This window comes from Schistocerca americana, chromosome X, assembly GCF_021461395.2.
Source record: "Schistocerca americana isolate TAMUIC-IGC-003095 chromosome X, iqSchAmer2.1, whole genome shotgun sequence".
In the NCBI taxonomy this organism is placed as follows: Eukaryota; Metazoa; Arthropoda; class Insecta; order Orthoptera; family Acrididae; genus Schistocerca; species Schistocerca americana.
Genome location: NC_060130.1, coordinates 327,445,357 through 327,466,277, shown reverse-complemented (window position 1 = coordinate 327,466,277; position 20,921 = coordinate 327,445,357). Strand labels below are relative to the sequence as shown.

The following is a 20,921-nucleotide window of genomic DNA, read 5'->3' as shown; positions in this document are numbered from 1 at the left end:
GTAGTTACTTGAGGCAAGTTCTGGCTGTATTTATTTGGCAAACCATTCACCCTTGTGACAGACCACCATTCGCTATGCTGGCTGACTAGCCTGAAGGACCCATCACGTCAATTGGCGAGAGAAGTGATCAGGCTTTAGGATTACAGTGTCACAGTGGTATGCAAATGTGGATCTAAACAGAGTGATGCCAATTGCCTTTCAAGGAATCCTCTGGTGGAACACAGCAGTGTGGATGAAATCACAGTCATTGCTGCACTAAATGTCACTGCTTCTGAACAGAGAGAAGACCCACCACTGACGAAAACGATAGAAGCCTTGAAGAAGGAGAAACAAGCCAAATGAGGATTCTAAATACTAAATGGAACACTGTATAAGAGGTACTATAATCTGATCATTCCTGTTGTTTCTCTCTGACACTCCAACATCTGGTCACTTGGGAGTCATTAATACTTTAGACAGAATCAAACACAGGTATCACCAGCCAGGTCTCTACTGACCAGTTAAAACATTATGTGAGCCACTGTAAGGAATGCCACAGGCAGAAGGATGTGCCGCAATTTACCTCTGGTACATCTAATAGCAATTCCGCCTGCAGCAGTGCCATTCTACCAAATTGCAATCAACCTGTTGGGAGGTTCCCAAAGTCAACAAATAAGAGTCATTGCATAACAGTCTGCACTGAATATGCTGTTAGCAAAGCTGTGCCAACTGCCAAAGCTCTATAAATTAGCAAGTCCCTTGTATGAGGCATCATTTTGACGCATGGAGCACCCTGTGTGATGATCTCTGATCGTGGAAAAGTTCTCCAGTCTAGGCTAGTCTCAGTTGTACTTTGACACTGCGGCATCACCCACAGGATGGCAACTGTCTACCATCCACAAACAACTGACCTCACAGAACGCTTTAATAAGACATTGGCAGATACGCTCTCGATGTACATTGATGTCGAACAGAGAGATTGAGACACAGTATCGCCTGTTTTTACATTCACAAAGAACACAGCAAAGCAAGGCACTACAGGCTTCAAACCATCCTTTCTGCTCAATGGCCACAAGGTCAAAATGGCAACAGACACACTGTCCCCATTTCAATCAGATGATCCTCAGGATCACTTCATCAGCAGGAGCAAAGAATCAAGACAGGTGGCTTTTATATGGACCCTTAACTTCCAGGAAAAATACCAAGAGTTCTATAACGCCAAACACCGGTCAGTAAGATACAGCCCAGTACACTTGGCATGGATTTTTATGTCTATACTGAAAGTGTGACTTTTGGAAAAGTTACTAAACCGGTACTTTGGGTTGTATCTTAGCCTTCATAGCTTGCAAGATGTTACAAACAAAGTTGAAGATTATGACCCTTTCAGCCCTCATCAAGAAGATATAAGCATGCAGATATCATTTATGTCCTCTGTATGAAGTACTACTGCATTCATGATGAGCAGATTGACAATGGGGGCTTATCGTCCAAGGAAACTGAAGACCAGCTCTACAACTGCAAAACTTCAACAGGAGGGACTACCTCCAAAGCTCATCACAATGAAGAGGATGTACCAACACTAACAGAACCTAAGGATTCACCAGTGTTGCCATACAGAGGACTATTGGTAAGATCTAGATCCAGGGTGTTGTGATCAGCTCCAATGAGACCTTCTGAAACAATAGGCTGCTGTTTCTCCAGGAGTGGCAGCAATGCTGTGATCTGTGTTGTATGAAGTGTGGCATAGCAACTAGCATCACACACTGGCATGTTGTTGGTCACCAATTCGAACTCTACCACCAGCAATTATTTGTTATTTAATATTTATAACTTCTGGAAGGTTCTAAAAATTTCTTACATTTGTATATTCTAAAATATTCGATGTTTGTAAAATAGCAGCAATCTCTTTTGAGTAGTTCAGTTCCATTTTTACTGTACATTTCTGTTCACAATAGAAGTGCTTTCTGTGCTAAATATTGATTTTCATTGATGACACTGTTTTTCAGATTTGGACTTGATTCTGGTTATGATGTAACAATATTATGTTTTCAGGAATAAATAAAAATAAGTAAATGAAGTACAAAACAAATAAAATAACAATAAAAAGGAGTACTAATGGGCTTAATGTTGCCTGAAAGACTAATGTGACCCAACTTGGGCACTGTATAACACCATGCTTGGAGCTCTTCAGTAGTGTATAAGTTGCAATGCTACTCTGATGTGAGTAATTTGTAATTTCAACACAAGAAATGCAAATACAAATTATTTTTGATTTACTGGGGATAGAAAGCAATTTTCCCTGTGTGCACAAAACTGTAACTACAGGTGGAAAAATATTAATTCTCACTCTGAAGTAAAAAGAAGGTACAGAAACTGACCCACTTACATGAGATACATCAAGGCCAGCATGAAATAATAAATAAATGTGTGTTAGCACTATACATAAAAAATAGTGATAGTTAAAAGAAAGCTAACTAACATGTACAATGAACTGCACAGTGACATGCTTACATAATAATGTTCATAGACAACTCTATTTATTTACTATCTTTGTAATATTTGTTTTTAAAATTGTCTGGTATTGCTAAATAAATCAACATCAGCACTTGAGTGTTATACTATTCTCAGAATAAGTTTCTCACTGCATGGTATATCCTATTACTAATAAAGCGGGGCTTTCTCCACTCCAAATCAGATGGTTGATTAAACAAATGAAACAGATGTGCAGGAATGAACAGACTGTTTCAAGACTAAGAAAGGCTCAACTACTCCACAAATAACATCTACACTAAGCAGGGGACAAAGCTCCTGGGAGTTAAAAGATGTTTCTTCCATGACATCTATGAGAAAGATGGCATAGGAAAAGGTAACTTGGCTCCAGTAGCTACCGCCTGATTTATTTGCAGTTCAGGCCTTGAAAGATGATGAAGTTTAGAGTAAGGATGAAGATGGCTTGTGATACAATGAACATGGTTTTTGATAATGGATGACATATGTCAAGAGAAATGTTTCAACTGTATAAATTTTTAAAATATTTATTGTAACTGTCTCAAATACAATTAGAACATTATCTTTAGACAACTAACACTGTCAACATATTTGGAAAGATGTATAATGAACACAGTGCTGCCTTGTAAATTATTTACTCATAACCAGTTACGGTCACATATGATAAATATCTTTTACAAAGGCAACATTACATGGCGTCATGCTTTTAAACATGAAACAAATAACACTCACGACTTGGAAAACACAAGTACCCACCGTTATAAAACAGGCTCAAAAAACTACAAGTAGCATTATTGTTGAATAGGTAATACGTGCAATCTAATAAGGGTGAAGGAGTAATTACAATAAGAATTTTGTCTGCTATCATCAGAAATTCCCTAACAACTACTAAGGGTAGGTCACACAGAGGTAGTTCTGTCACACGGTACTTTGTTCAATTGAGAGTGATGTGGTGCTCCTGTAGATTGTCATCAACAGTCTAGCAAAGTTTGTAAGGTAATGGTGCAACCTTTGCTTGCTGGGAGAATTTCCAAGTTTCATCATATAATGCTCATTCCACCTCTCTATCATAGTCACCTTGCATCTTAAAAGATTACTTTTTAATGACCTCAGTTAAAAAAATAAAATAAAAAAAAGCAAGCATCTGTCTTTTGGAAATTAGCATTTTTCTCAAATTCAGCCTATTCATTTGAGGATATTCACATACACAGTAATTTCTTCATGTTTAAGAACAATATGTAAGATTGAGAGTTAAATTCTATAAAGCAGATGTGGATACACTTTTGATATACATGTCATACAGTTCTACAATAATAATCTAAGACTTTTTCCTCTGTACGCTGTGGACATTCAACTGGAACAGTATCCTTCAATTTGTCTATTTGTGAGGTGCAATATGAGGACAGTTTGGTAAGTCTGATATATTTTAATGATAGAATGGAACATTTTTGTTGTGCCTTCATGGTTAGTAAGCTTTATAACAAGGATTGTATAAGGAATTTCAACAATGTATGATGTACAGTTCATTGTTGACAGCCAACTGAACTGGCCAGCGTGTCAATGCAACTGAAAATGGAGAAAACTTAATTTCACACTGTTGTTAAAGATTTTCATTTGAAGGGTTGGACTGCAGCACAAATAAAAACAGAAATGGATAAGTTCACACTGATTCTGCACTATCACTGAAAACCATTTACTTCTGGTTTAATGGTCGGAGAACCACTGATAATGAAGCACGCTCCAATCATCCAATTGAGGTCATCACAAAGAACACCATTGACAAGATCCATGATATGGTAATGCAAGACTGCTGAATAAAAATTTGTAAGATTGTTGAGACTGCAGGCATCTCAACTGAGAGAGTGCATAATATCCAGCATGGAGAATTGACTACAAAGGTGCTGTATGTGAGGTGGGTGCCATAATTGCTCACAGTTGACCAAATGCATACCCGGCACAACATTTCAACACAATGTCTGACAATGTTTAACTGCAATCCGCAAGACTTCTTGTGCCAATCTGAGACTGTTAATAAAACCTGGAATCATTACACACCAGAGTCAAAACGGCAGTCAAAATAAATGAACAAAGGCTGGTGAAAGTGCACCAAAGGAAGCAAAGACCATTTTGTCAGCTGGTACAGTGATGACCAATGTTTTTTGGGAATTCCAAGGAATAACCCTCATAGATTACCTGGAAAAAGGCAGAACTATAACTGGACCCTGTTATGCTTCATCGTTGGATCATCTGAATCTTGCTTTGGCTGAAAAAAGACCAAGGTTGGCACACAAAATAAGTGCTCTTTCACCAGGATAATGCACCATCCCACACATCAGTGATAACAATGGTGAAAGTGCATGAACTGGACTCTGAATTGGTTCCTCATCCATCCTATTTACCAGATTTAGTCCCAAGAGACTTCTTTCTGTTCTATAATTCTGGCTCGCTTAAAAGAAATTTTTGAGGACACAAGACGGTTGATGAAGAAGAGAAATGAATTAAAAGTTAATGATGTTTGAAGTCAGATATAACAAACTGAACTAAACAAAAGCATTCAGAAATATTTATGAGAAAATGTTATACTTTCTAACAGGACTATAAGGTAGACAATAGAGAACAACCAAAGTATGAAGAAAATGTAACACACACTTATGCAGGATACACATCAAATCACATGAGTCAGTACATCAGACAGCTCTGTTACGATGAACTGAGAGACCACACTAATGGTGTTTGAAATTTCTTTAAAAATTTGTTTAACACAACTAAGGAAATTAACACTGACATAATAGAGTATGAAACTGAGCGCATTCTGAAAGTACTACCAGAAGAAGTAGGAAGAATTAGGTATATAGAATCAGGAAATAATGAAATAATATTAGAAATGATAAAAGGGAGGGGTGAAGTGGTGAAAGCAGAACTTCCACAGTTATTCTCAGAATGTCTGCATAAAAAGAACAAAGCCAGATAGTCACAACCACACTAATTTACAAGATGTGAAGAACTATACATTTTCATTAGCAGTACATAAGGTTTTTAGAAAAATACTTACTAAACATCTATAAACAACATTAAACTTTAAGCAGGCAAAAGAATAAGTTGGATTTAGAAGTAGATATAGCACAATGGACCACTCTACAGCTTATCAGTGAAGTTATAGATAGAAGCAATAAATATCAGCGAACACTTTGTGTGGGTTTACTGACTCTGAGAAAGCATTTGACTCGGTCACAATAAAAATCATGCTGTTTGCACCACAGGGTAGAATATACCTAAATCAGGTGGTTGAAGATTATGTACAACTAGGCCACAGTTTGTGTTCAACTACATCACAAGGGCAAAGGGGACTCCAACAAAACTGTTTTCTGTTGTCTTGGAAGTGGTCTTCAAACCATTAAAATGGGATGAAGAATGCATACTCATTAATTATAGTGAGATGAAAATAATGCACAATCAGTATGCCAGTAAGAGGAATGGTAAAGATTAATGATGAAGTTATAAACAGCTGATGGATTTGTAAACTCAGGAAACTGGAAACGACAAGTGGACAGACACTTAAAAGAAATGAAGACAAGCACACAAGTGCCTTGGAGTTCATTTGGTAAACTGCATGCTGTATTCATAAGTAATTTCCCAATGTACCTTTAACAAGAAGTCTACAACCAGTACATACTGTCAGTAAAAGCTTATGGAACTGATACTTGATAAGGACAGTCAGGAGTAGAGGATGTGACAGTGGCTATTACAAAACTGAAATGGAGATGGGACTGGTATATAGCAAGATGAAATGATGGGAGATGTAATAAAGAGATTCTGTGTTGGATTCCTTGTGATAGGACCTAGAGGATGACTGGATGAAAGATGGATTTGACATAAAGAAACAAACAAGAAAAACTTGGATGCAAGACAGGGAAGATCGTAATGTATGGAAGAGGCCTATATCCAGCAATGGATGATAAATGTCTGATAATGGTTGATGCCTCCTCATGAACCATGAACCTTGCCGTTGGTGGGGAGGCTTGCGTGCCTCAACGATACAGATAGTCGTACCGTAGGTGCAGCCACAACGGAGGGGTATCTATTGAGAGGCCAGACAAACAAGTGGTTCCTGAAGAGGGGCAGCAGCCTTTTCAGTAGTTGCAGGGGCAACAGTCTGGATGATTGACTGATCTGGCCTTGTAACACTAACCAAAATGGCCTTGCTGTGCTGGTACTGCAAACGGCTGAAAGCAAGGGGAAACTACAGCCATAATTTTTCCCCGGGGCAGGCAGCTTTACTGTATGGTTAAATGATGATGGCGTCCTCTTGGGTAAAATATTCCGGAGGTAAAATAGTCCCCCATTCGGATCTCCGGGCAGAGACTACTCAAGTGGACGTCATTATCAGGAGAAAGAAAACTGGCATTCTACGGATCGGAGCGTGGAATGTCAGGTCCCTTTATCGGGCAGGTAGGTTAGAAAATTTAAAAAGGGAAATGGATAGGTTAAAGTTAGATATAGTGGGAATTAGTGAAGTTCGGTGGCAGGAGGAACAAGACTTTTGGTCAGGCGAATACAGGGTTATAAATTCAAAGTCAAATAGGGGTAATGCAGGAGTAGGTTTAATAATGAATAGGAAAATAGGAATGCGGGTAAGCTACTACAAACAGCATAGTGAACGCACTATTGTGGCCAAGATAGACACGAAGCCCATGCCTACGACAGTAGTACAAGTGTATATGCCAAATAGCTCTGCAGATGACGAAGAAATTGAAGAAATGTATGATGAAATAAAAGAAATTATTCAGATAGTGAAGGGAGACGAAAATTTAATAGTCATGGGTGACTGGAATTCAGTAGTAGGAAAAGGGAGAGAAGGAAAGGTAGTAGGTGAATGTGGATTGGGAGCAAGAAATGAAAGAGGAAGCCGCCTGGTAGAATTTCGCACAGAGCACAACTTAATCATAGCTAACACTTGGTTCAAGAATCATAAAAGAAGGTTGTATACATGGAAGAAGCCTGGAGATACTGACAGATTTCAGATAGATTATATAATGGTAAGACAGAGATTTAGGAACCAGGTTTTAAATTTTAAAACAATTCCAGGGGCAGATGTGGACTCTGACCACAATCTATTGGTTATGAACTGTAGAATAAAACTGAAGAAACTGCAAAAAGGTGGGAATTTAAGGAGATGGGACCTGGATAAACTGACTAAACCAGAGGTTGTACAGAGTTTTAGGGAGAGCGTAAGGGGACAAATGGCTGGAATGGGGGAAAGAAATACAGTAGAAGAAGAATGGGTAGCTTTGAGGGATGAAGTAGTGAAGGCAGCAGAGGATCAAGTAGGTAAAAAGACGAGGGCTAGTAGAAATCATTGGGTAACAGAAGAAGTATTGAATTTAATTGATGAAAGGAGAAAATATAAAAATGCAGTAAATGAAGCAGGCAAAAAGGAATACAAACGTCTCAAAAATGAGATCAACAGGAAGTGCAAAATGGATAAGCAGGGATGGCTAGAGGACAAATGTAAGGATGTAGAGGGTTATCTCACTAGGGGTAAGATAGATACTGCTTACAGGAAAATTAAAGAGACCTTTGGAGAAATGAGAACCACTTGCATGAATATCAAGAGCTTTGATGGAAACCCAATTCTAAGCAAAGAAGGGAAAGCAGAAAGGTGGAAGGAGTATATAGAGGGTCTACACAAGGGTGACGTACTTAAGGACAATATTATGGAAATGGAAGAGGAGGTAGATGAAGATGAAATGGGAGATACGATACTGCATAAAGAGTTTGACAGAGCACTGAAAGACCTGAGTCAAAACAAGGCCTCCAGAGTAGACAACATTCCATAAGAACTACTGACAGCCTTGGGAGAGCCAGCCCTGACAAAACTATACCACCTGGTGAGCAAGATGTATGAGACAGGCGAAATACCCTCAGACTTCAAGAAGTATATAATAATTCCAATCCCAAAGAAAGCAGGTGTTGACAGATGTGAAAATTACCGAACTATCAGTTTAATAAGTCACAGCTGCAAAATACTAACGTGAATTCCTTACAGACGAATTGAAAAACTGGTAGAAGCCGACCTCGGGGAAGATCAGTTTGGATTCCGTAGAAATGTTGGAACACATGAGGCAATACTGACCCTACGACTTATCTTAGAAGAAAGCTTAAGGAAAGGCAAACCTATGTATCTAGCATTTGTAGACTTAGAGAAAGCTTCTGCCAATGTTGACAGGAATGCTCTCTTTCAAATTCTGAAGGTGGCAGGGGTAAAATACAGGGAGCGAAAGGCTATTTACAATTTGTACAGAAAGCAGATGGCAGTTATAACAGTCGAGGGGTATGAAAGGGAAGCAGTGGTTGGGAAGGGAGTGAGACAGGGTTGTAGCCTATCCCCGATGTTATTCAATCTGTATATTGAGCAAGTAATAAACAAAACAAAAGAAAAGTTCAGAGTAGGTATTAAAATCCATGGAGAAGAAATAAAACTTTGAGGTTCGCCGATGACATTGTAATTCTGTCAGAGACAGCAAAGGACTTGGAAGAGCAGTTGAACGGAATGGACAGTGTCTTGAAAGGAGGATATAAGATGAACATCAACAAAAGCAAAACGAGGATAATGGAATGTAGTCGAATTAAGTTGGGTGATGCTGAAGGTTTTAGATTAGGAAATGAGACACTTAAAGTAGTAAGGGAGTTTTGTTATTTGGGGAGCAAAATAACTGATGATGGTCGAAGTAGAGAGGATATAAAATGTAGACTGGCAATGGCAAGGAAAGTGTTTCTGAAGAAGAAAAATTTGTTAACACCGAGTATAGATTTAGATGTCAGGAAGTCGTTTCTGAAAGTATTTGTATGGAGCGTAGCCATGTATGGAAGTGAAACATGGACGAAAAAAAATAGTTTGGACAAGAAGAGAATAGAAGCTTTCAAAATGTGGTACTACAGAAGAATGCTGAAGATTAGATGGGTAGATCACATAACTAATGAGGAGGTATTGAAAAGGATTGGAGAGAAGAGGAGTTAGTGGCACAACTTGGCTAGAAGAAGGGATCGGTTGGTAGGACACATTCTGAGGCATCAAGGGATCACCAATTTAGTATTGGAGTGCAGCGTGGAGGGTAAAAATCGTAGAGGGAGACCAAGAGGTGAATACACTAAGCAGATTCAGAATGATGTAGGCTGCAGTAGGTACTGGGAGATGAAGAAGCTTGCACAGGATAGAGTAGCATGGAAAGCTGCATCAAACCAGTCTCAGGACTTAAGACCATAACAACAACAATGGTTGATGGTGGTGGTGATGATTTTTAAGCCTACAGTTAACAGACAATGCACACATTAAACAGGAAGTTTTGATATACCCAGAACTTAAAAGTAAAATCATTCTGGATATGGTCTGTTGAGGACTCTGCAATGTTATTAGGTTTGTGTACCTTCAATCAAAATCACTGAGTGTAGCAATGTGAATTTTTGCTACAAACTTGTTTGTGAGAGTTTTTGGACGTTTGTGGGCTCATCATCTTCAATGGATGCATGATGAAGTTTAAATTCAATGGCCTACTGCTTAACCATCGAAAGTGAAGGGGAAGAAAACATTGTCAAATTTAACTCCTCCTTTATATCAATCTCACATCAATAACCCCCCCCCCCCAAAAAAAAAAGAAGATGAAACTTAACACATTCAGTCATCTGAAGACGGTAATTTTATTTATTCTTGCCTAACAGAAGTTTTTAATTACTAACAAAGAACCAAATTGTAGGATATGGACGCATGAGCCTCTTCTGAAGCTTTAACGCAAAATATATCTTATGTAATTGCCTGTCATATAATGAGAGAATTGCATGGACTTGCTAGAAAAATTTAGAAGTCAGTTAATCTCAAAAGTTGAAGTTGTTTGCACTTTCATTTGCAATCTTCATAGATTTTATGTTATCATAATCTCAAACAGTTTCCAGCCCCAGGCTTGGTCCATAAGCCTCGCCATCTAGTCCCGTTTTCTGAGCGTCTTTCTGTGTTCACTCTGGTCCAGTCCTTGTCTCTCTTTTTCAGCACACTCCTCCACACCTTTCAGCCACTATCCCTTGGTCTTCCTCTTGGTTGTTTCCTTTATATCTCCATTTCGGGTATCTTCTTTGGAATCCTCTTGTTCTCCATTCTCTTTAACTGCCCATACCATCTTAGCCTAGATGTTTTAGTCCTGCTCTGCAAGTGTTCCTATTCTCTTTCACTATTTCCCTTACCCTTTCGTTCCTCCTCCTATCTCTCCTCATTACCCCTTTCCTACTTCTGAGGAACTTCATTTCACATGCTTACTCTTTTCTCCATTACCCATATTTCAGATGCATAAATTAATACCGGGATGTAGTAACTTTTATATACTTTTCTTTATTGTGGGTTGTCTTTGTTTCTAAACAGGCTCCTAATACTTCACAGAAATGCTTCTGCCTGTCTGCCACATTTACTGATCTCTTTCTCATTTCTTCCATTTTCCTCTATCACACTTCTCAAGTACTTGACATTTTCCATCTTCTTCAATTCAGCTAGTTGGTCTATCATACTTTCTAGTTGTAACCAGGATCTCATATTTCCTTACATTAAATTTCATCCCACACTGCCTCACAGTTTCTTCCCAAACATCCAGCTGTTACAGAAGCTCCTCCTCCCTGTTTCCCCGTATCATCAAGTCATCCGTGAACACCACTGCTTTCATCTTGTCTTCTTCAGCCTTTAAGCCATCTTGAGGTGACAATGCACTGCCCTATTTCACACCACTTGTTTGCTGGAACCAATCCGTCCTTTCAATTCTCACTTTCACTCAACTCAGACTTCCACAGTACATCTCATCCACTCTACTTGTTGTCTCTTTTTCCACTCCCTTCTTTTCTAGTGCTCCCCAGATCTTTCTTCTACATACACACTCAAATGCCTTTTTTATATTGAGCAAGGCCATCATGAAGTCTTTGCCAAATTCATAGTGGGGCTCCTGGAGCTGTTAAACTGCAGATATGTAGTCAACAGTTGACCTCCTAGGTCTGAAGTCACACTGTTCCTCTCTAAATTTGTTCTTGATCCTTTATCAGATTCTGCTCACCAGGATCTTTTCATACACCATGGCACAGAGTGGTATCAGTGTGACTCTCCTGTAGTTTCTACAATCCTTCCTACTCCCTTTCTTGAATATGGAGGCAATCAGTATCCTCTTACAGTCTTCTTCATTATTCTTCTCATCACACAATACAGCCACTGTTTCCCAACCTCCCCTACTGCCTTCACTATTTTGACTCTTACTTCGTCCATACCTGGTGCCCTTCCACCTTTCATCTTGTGTCCAGTGTTATTTCCACTTTTTTCCATGTCAGGTCATTACACTCTACAAACCCCCCCCCCCCCTCCCCGGAAAAGTTTACTTCTTCTACCACCTTATTTAGTCTATTATCCTCACCTCAAAGTTCATCTGGATTTAGTAAATGCTCAAAGTACTACTTCCACATTGTCTTCATTCTCTCTTTGTTATTAACCTCATTCCCATTTCTATCTATCATTGTTCCATACTCTCTCAAACCACCTCTTACTTTTGACCATTCCATATAGTACTTCTTATTCCCTCTGCTATTTACCTTCATCATCATTGTCCATTCTTCCAACCAATTTCTTCTCTCCTTAGCCACTGTCTTATTTGCCTCTTTGTTCTTTTTCTTATACTGCTCTCTTGCTAATTCAGTCCTTTCTCAGAACCACAGTCTACAAGCCTTGTTCTTCCTTCCCACTACCTCCTTGACTCTCTCATTCCACCATGGTGTCTCCTTCCACATACAGCTACTGCAGCTTCTACCACAACACTTTTAAATTGTCCCCATTCTTTTTCTCCTGCTTTTGGTTCATCCTCCTCCCTTATAATCTCCTGATACTCTTCTTTGACTCCCTTTTCCTTCAGTTTCCATACTCTAATTCTCCTTTCCTGGTCCTCTGTCTTCTTCCATTCCTTCATGACAATCATGCTCAGCATCAGTAGTCAGTTTGGATTTTATGTATGTCTTGTAAATCATACTGCATATAAGTCTGAAAATTATAAGTTATTTGAATATTCAAATAAGTTCCATTTTATAACAAAGATGAAATTCTATACATAACCATATAGGTTAGAAAGCAAGTAAAACATTTTCATTTAATGAAAAAAACTCCACAATTAACAATATCTAAGACCAGAAGTAGAAACTTATTGAATAATACAAATAAGATACTTACAACATCTGAAAAATCATTCTGACCTAAGTCCAGTCTCTGTAAGAATCTTAAACGAACAATTGATTTTGGAAGGGTATTCAGATTGTTTTCTCTCAATTCTAATATCCTCAGTCTCATTAAGCGCCCAAAATTGGCTGGCAGATACTCAAGATATGTATCATTCAGGTACAATTCTTCTAGTGCAATAAGCTGTGTGAAGCCTTCTGGTAACTTTTCTAGAGGATTGACACTAACATCAACATACTTGAGATGTTTGCATCCCTTTATGTTATCTGGAATATCTCCAAGAGCTGAAAAAGAGAGACAATAAATCAGTTATTAATTTCTGTAGTTTGAGGACACTGATCTGTTTTACAACTTCTATGAAACTTTTAAACAGCAATGAACTGGTTGTCTAGTGTCAAATACAAACGTAAGATTACGGGAAGTTTTATAGGGAAAAATCTTCATTTAGTGATAACTGTATGTTGCGGGCAACAATAAATGTGAGAAAGAAACAAAAGAGTCACTTTAGTTAAATACAAATGTGATGAAAAGCATTTATAGTCGTAAGCAGCTTACAGACAATATTGAGCATATTTTTTAAGTTCTGTACCTCAACTGGTACAAACACAACCCTTATAGGATCACTTTGTTGTCTGTCCGTCCGTCCGTCTGTCAATTTTATAAGAGACCTTTTTCTCACAAATGTGTATGGAGGTCTCAAGTTGAAATTTATGTTGGATATAAGGTCTACAGTTCCTTGGTGGTGTAAAAAAATTATGCTTCTAAGTCAATGCAATCAAAAGATATGGCCATGTATGTCACATATTTTGAAACTCTCAAAATCATTCATCAAAACCTATAGATGAGCTATCTACTGGGTTGGTGCACGAGTTCGTAGCATCATTCTGTAAGTTTAATAAACACAACAGAGATTATCCTTCACTATTTACAACAGTCTGCCAATGTTGGGGTAACTTTTCAATTCCGTGACTGTAGGAATCATGTGGTTTTGAGGCAAAGAACTCATCGAGCCACATTCAGAGCACATTTTCATTTGGAAAGGAAGTTCCTTGAAGGTTGTTTGATAAGAATGAAAAAGTTGAAATATCTGAGGGTGCAAGAACAGGTGAATAACGTGGGTGTGGAATGACTTCCCAATCAGACTCCTGTGTAGTTGTTTTTGTCAGTGCCGCAGAATGCAGGTGGGCGTTATTGTGGAGTAGCATCACTTCATGTTGTCTTCCTGGTCACTGTTCTTCGACTGTGTCTGCAAGACATCTCAGTTGTTGAGAATAAATGTCAGCAGTGATGGTTACACCTTGGGCAAGCAATTCATAGCACACCACACCGTCACTGTTCCATCAGATGAATAACATTATCTTTTGTGGATGCACGAGGGTCTTTTTGTGGGAAGTTGTCATTTTGTTTGGGTTCAACCATTCCTTTCTTTTCCTTATGTTAGCATAAAGACATCATTTCTCATCACCAGTAATGATACAGGATGGGAATGGTCACATTCACAAGCCAATTGACGACAATCAAGCAGAGATGCTGATTTTTGTGATTTTGGCTTAGAGTGCATGGTATCCATATGCCCAACTTTTGGACCTTACCCAATGTGTGTAACAGTTGCACAGCAGTGGTAAGATCACAGTTATTTACATCTGCCAGTTCTTGAGAACACTGACATGGATCATTGTGGACTAATCCATTTAAACAATATTTATCAAACCTGAAGGTATTCCTGCAAGTGGAGAGTCACTAATGTCAAAACGATCCTTCTTAAAACAAGAAAACTATTTTCTTAAAACAAGAAAACTATTTTATTGTCATGCTCTGTCCAATGGCATTCTCCCCCATACAAGATGTAAATGTTTCTAGCTGTCTCCACTACTGTCGCCCCTCTATTGAACTCGAGCAGAAGAATATGTCAGAAATGTATTGATTTCTCCACTTGGAACTCCATTTTCTAGTGTCCACAGCTCTGCTCACAATCTCCATATGACAATATGTAAACTCAAATAGCAACAGTTAACTACAAATACAAAATAACAATTGAAACTTCCTGGCAGATTAAAACTGTGTGCCGGACCGAGACTCGAACTTGGGACCTTTGTCTTTCGCGGGCAAGTGCTCTAACATCTGAGCTACCCAAGCAAGACTCACGTCCCGTCCTCACAGCTTCACTTTTGCCAGTACATTGACTCCTACCTTCCAAACTTTACATAAGCTCTCCTGCAAACCTTGCAGAACTAGCACTCCTGAAAGAAAAGATATTGCGGAGACATGGCTTAGCCAAGCTTGGGGGATGTTTCCAGAATGAGATTTTCACTCTGCAGTGGAGTATGCGCTGATATGGAACTTACTGCCAGATTCAAACTGTGAGCTGCGAGGATGGGGCGTGGGTCATACTTGGGTAGCTCACATGTTAGACCACTTGCCTGCAAAAGGCAAAGATCCCGAGCTCGAGTCTCGGTCCGGCACACAGTTTTAATCTGCCAGGAAGTTTCATATCAGCGCACACTCCGCTGCACAGTGAAAATCTCATTCTGAAAATAATAATTGATAAATAAACCCACAGCAACTGGAGTACCACCATGCAAAAGAAAAATGCTATGAACCTATGCACCAATCAAATATATACATGTCAAGCCTGATTATCTAGTGGTGAAGTGTGTGCCTGGAAACTGAGAGGTTAAGGGACCAAATCTCGGTCGGATGACAGATTTTTCTGTGTTCATTTTAACCTACCCTTCACCTCATTATGATGTGAGTAGTTGCCAGAAACAACATGTGGTTTAGTTTCCACTTTAAACAATAGGTCCCCTTTTCCCCATTTAGGTAACTGAGGTCGGTTAAGGACACACAAGTCACTGAGTTGGTGTCCAATAGAAGGATCTGCAGCAGGCCACTGAGCCACAGAAAATTACTATTAATTGTCTATATACATAATTTGCGGGTTCAAGAATGCTTCGCAATTCCTAAAGATGCATGGGAATTGGGTGGATGTCCTTGCATCCTGATCTCCTGATACACCCCCCCCCCCCCCAGTCCATCACCACCACCTCCCATTCTCTCTCTCCACCCCCTCCTCCCCCTACTCTCTCGACTCCTCTTTCCTCCTGCCCCCTCTGTATGTCCATCCCCCCCCCCCCCCACCTGTCTCTGTACATCTCTGCTTCCCCCCTCTTGCTGACCTTAAGCCTTGTTTATTGTAATAGTCAATTAAAGTTTGAGTTGGCACAGAAGTTGCCAAAAATAATTGGGTAAATCAGTTGGTATGATTGGTATATGGGGTGCAAGAGATCTACTCTGGATCTCCGAGGATAGCAGCTTCAAATAACAGTATTCCACACAGTTTTAACCTACAAATGGGTAGGATTACAAATTTTCACATGACACAGATTCTGTAGTAGTATTCTAATCATAAGGCAATAAGTCATACATACAACTTTCATGTTTTCTGTTGAAACCAACAGCAATGAAGAAAACAAAACAGCACACAGCTGTTAATACAATTTTTGTTTAAAATTATATACAGTATGTTTCAGAAGTGATTGTCAATATTCAGAGATATGGCAGGAATGATCATTCGAAACAAAAAAGTCAAGTAAACATGGACTCTAACACGCATACCTTAAGACCTATGGCCAATTCTTGATCTTCAATACTGTTAAACAAATCTCTTCTACTGCAAGCTCTTTGCTTTCCATATTTTGGGAAGCGGTAGAATAGACCAAAACAACATGTGCTTTAAAATGCATACCTTAAAAGTTATGAGCCCCTGTTGATTAGAAAAGTTGTTTGAGAGAGAGAGAGAGAGAGAGAGAGAGAGAGAGAGAGAGAGGAGGAGGAGGAGGAGGAGGAGGAAGAGGTGGGGGGGGGGGGGGGGGGAATTGTGCATGTCTATTGTTGACAAAGGCCATTCGCTGAAAGCTTTAATTGTAAGTCTTTTTGTTGTGCCTATCTGCAACTCAGCATCTCCACTACATGGCGAGTAGCAACTTTCCTTCTCATAATACTGCATAAGGATGAAGAATATATAAGGTAAGTCAGGAGGAAAGGTACATGCTTTGAAATGTGATAGTATTAGTGATTCTGAACAAAAAACTTCAAATGGACATATGCCCTATCGCGAATGGTTTCCGAGATAGAATATGTTTAATATCATTTCTGTACGTTTTTCTTTAGTAACTCAAAAACCACACACTCCAACGAAAACGTGTCTCAGTACACAATTAAACTAAATTAAATTTGCCCCAAACAATTTCCTGTTTATTTTTTGTCTAGACTACCAGTCTGTGTGGAGAGATCGCGAGAATATTGAAAATCTCATGCGAAGCGCTTGCGCTGTAGCTTAGGTACTTTTTGTTGGTCAGTTTGAGGTAGTTTTCTGACTTGATAGACCACAAGCGTCCCGTATCAAAATGTTCGTCTCAACTGCCTCTATATTACTGTGGTACATTGTAAACAATGACAATGAATAATACAGAAAATAAACAGAAATGTACATAAAATGTGATGTATTTTGGAAAACATTTGGCATAGGGCATATATCCACATCAAGTTTTTTGTTCAGAATCACTAATGCTATCATCCGTCAAAACATGTACCTTTCCTCCTGACTCACACTGTATGTGGAGAAACAATTTGACTAATGGTTTAAATGTCCTGCTGTCATAGAAACGGCACTGCACATTATCACAGTACAGCATTTTCTTTCCATTTAAAACTCTGAAGTAAATCAGTCAAGAACTTTTTGAGATTTTTGGCAACAATATTAAATATCAACTTGTGTTTGTACATTTTAAATATATATTTGTATGCCATATATTATAACAAATTGTAGCCTATGTCCATCCAAACATTTATTAGAGTATTGTGCAAAAATCTGAAGTAAATCAGTCACATACTTCTCGAGAATTTTGGTAACAACATTAAACGCCAACTTTTCTTCAAACACAAATATACATTAAGTTTGTACAGAACATAAGAGAGCGAGTCCTATTTGCAATTGCCCAGATTTTTCTATTACTAAGCGATATTAAACACTATACTTACCATTTCTACTGATGTCCAGGTACTGAAGGTTAATTAGGGAAGCTATTGCAGGTGGTAATCCTTGTACTTCATTGTCACTGAGGGATAACACTTTCAACCCATGGCAATGAAACAATGGTCTCGGAAGGTCACAAATCTGTAAGGAGACAATGAGAAATATGACAAACAGTCTCAGAAATTTTTAAGGTGGAGTAATCAATGGCCAGCAAATATAAGGCAAAATTCACAAGCTGATAGCCTACACAACGTATTTACCGAAAAAGTTCAGCAGAAATGCTATCATTCTTGAACAATTTCCCAATCCCTCTGAAAGAAATATATACCTGTCAAGGCTCTCCATCAATATCACAGACTTGGATAGCAGTATGGGACTGGAACAGAACTGCACCATAAAATTTTCAGCAGTGCATACAGTTCAGTTCCCACCAGCAACAACAACATTGCATGGTAATTCCCCTCCTCCTGTATCAGAATATCTCTTCTCTGTCAGCAATAAAACTGCAGTCATGCACAAATGACCTATCACAATTTAATAAATAAAACCTCAAACTACCCGCTTTCTTTAATTCAATAATTTACAGAGTAAAAGCAATAACTCCTGAAACAGTTGTCACTGATTCACTGATAGGCTTTAGGAAGAAGCCTCCTCTGAAGCCTTCTTCAGAGCTATAACACACACACACACACACACACACACACACACACACACACACACACACACGAAGCCTCCTCTGAAGCATTCTTCAGAGCTATAACACACACACACTCTCTCTCTCTCTCTCTCTCTCTCTCTCTCTCTCTCTCTCTCTCTCTCTCTACACTACACTACACTATTGTGCTGGGGCTGCAGCTCAAACCATGTGGAAAGCAACTACAGCTACATGTAAAAGTGAAAAGCAACAAAATGTCATTCTTTCATGACCAAGCATTGTGTTTGTGGTGGATACCATAACACCAACAACATGTAAACTGTTGTGACAAATATCTTCAAAACCAAAATGGGCTATTCAGATATGGCAATACAGAAAGCAGAGGAATGGAACTGTTAAGATTCATTCATGACAATGTACAGTTATACACTGTGTCCATACTTTTCAGATTAGTCAAAATTTCCTGTGGGAACAGTTCAAATCCACTTACCTCTTCCTACCTCATAGCACTAATCTTGCACACAATGATCACCACCTTTAAGTCCTGAAAAGTGCAATTCTTGGCTGTCTGAAACCATAGGCAGCAGAGTTCCATGCAACAAGTTTAAAAAAGTTTATCCTATGGTGTCAACACTGCATCAAGGGTAACAGTGACTAAGAAGAAAAATGAGCAAACATTATGAGTATGGACTTCATAATATGACCTTTTTTATCAGCCAATTAGCACTTACTATTGAGATGTATCCTATATGTCCTAAAGAGACTCACTACCAACCAACGGAACAATATGACAGGTTCAAGACCCACTAAGATTATTGGAACAGGACAGCATGGCTGAGCTGGAGAGGTTACAAAAATGAGGTCGTATTTCATGATAAGTGTTATTTTATTGTGTTTCTGTAGGATTTAAAGGCAATCTGCTGATTTGGCAAGTAAGAATCACTTTAGGAAATTCGTATCTTTGATTGGAAACTTTTTGGTCTTAGTGGATGATTTCATGAATTTTAAGGATGTGGATTCCTGTATATAGTGTTAGGTAGCTAATAGGCAGCATCAGTGGTGACATGTAAAAAATTATTCTGTATGACTTCCACAGTCTTCAAATTGGTGTCTGCAATATCAGACATGTGTTAGTCATAACAAGATGAAATTTAGTAATAATTCTCAGTATATTACTAATATTAAGTGCATTAACTTTATTTGATGCATTTTTGATGAAAGTTCAGAGTCATTACTGAGGTTTAGGAATTTAACACTGGTAGAACTCTTCCATCTGTAACAACTCCAATGCCCTTGATTTATTCTTTTAATAGTAAAGATAATTGCTTGTGTTTTACTGATACATACTGTGGTTTTGTTCCAGATGTTGTTGCTAGTTGCAGGCAATGTATTTGAGGTTCAAGCTGCCTCTGTAAGTAATTGTGTCATCTCCAACCTCTTCGTTGTTGTGATCTGTCACCAGTATAGATGGTATACAGGGTTGGGACTGTAAATGAACCTTAAGGTATGTCAGCTTCATTTGTCTTGGCTAAGTATTTGATTTTTGAATGGGTACTTAAAACTACCCATTTAAAAGAAATTAAGAGAGAATTTTGAATAAATGCGGTAGGCAATAGTACTGAGGCAATTTGAAAATTAGTCAACTGTGACAAATTTAATCAAATGTTTTCTTTTCCCCTTCAATATCCAAGAATAAAGCACAAGTGTTTTTTTAATTTTTTATTTATTTAAGAGGCTGTGATGATGTATTACAGGAATCTCATTGCTGGATGAATAGAGCTGTGCTTTTCGCAGGATCCAAGCTATGTAGGAAGATGATTTGTCTGGAATTTATCAATTCTTGCAGAAATTTTAGAACAATTAATTGAATATTTTACCAAAATAGTTTAACAGAGAAACAAGTCTACAATTGTGTGGAAATAGCTGCTCCTTTCCTGGTTTCAGTGACATTACAAATCAAGCTAGTTTACAAGATTTAGAGAAGTAAAATTGAAGAAGATATGATGTGTAGATGTTGGTGAGAAAAACAACACTGTTTGGAGGTAGATGATTCAGTTTTAACGGGTTGTTATTGTCAGTTCCTGGGGCCTTATTGTCACCCAAGGCTTTGACATGCCTACAGTTTTTGGCTTAAATTGCAGAAATGATATGATATATGAACACTAAAAGCTCTTAAAACTTTTCTGATTGTAGTGTCCTCATGATTGTCACTTTCTGCATTGTTATTGAGGGGAGGGAGGGAGATGGAGTAAAAGGAAATCAGCAACAGCTTCAGGCTATCCTGCAAGTTATTAACTTCCCCTTTTCATCTATGAAGATCTTTTGTATTCTTGCTGCTTCCTAGCTTTTCTGGTTTGCCAAAATGTCCCAGGATGTTGTTCCTCTTCAAAAAGTTGTAAGTCTCATGACTGTTGAAGGTGATTTCTAATGTGTCTGCATAATTTATTCATTCTTTGTTGGTCCACTGTATCTGGGGAGTTTTGCCAGCACTGCCTCTAATG

At 38.6% G+C, this 20,921-nt stretch overlaps 1 protein-coding gene across 3 annotated transcripts in view; it reads right to left on the bottom strand.

The window, feature by feature from the left end:
• Positions 1-20,921, bottom strand: part of LOC124555814 (protein lap1) — a 150,956-nt gene that overhangs the window by 77,147 nt on the left and 52,888 nt on the right. For all 3 annotated transcript variants that reach the window (XM_047129881.1, XM_047129882.1, XM_047129883.1), the window contains 2 exons: positions 17,771-17,906; positions 12,725-13,014 (listed from right to left, as the gene is read on the bottom strand). In XM_047129881.1, coding sequence (XP_046985837.1) covers positions 12,725-13,014; positions 17,771-17,906 — 426 coding nt within the window. The remainder of the gene's footprint in view (positions 1-12,724; positions 13,015-17,770; positions 17,907-20,921) is intronic.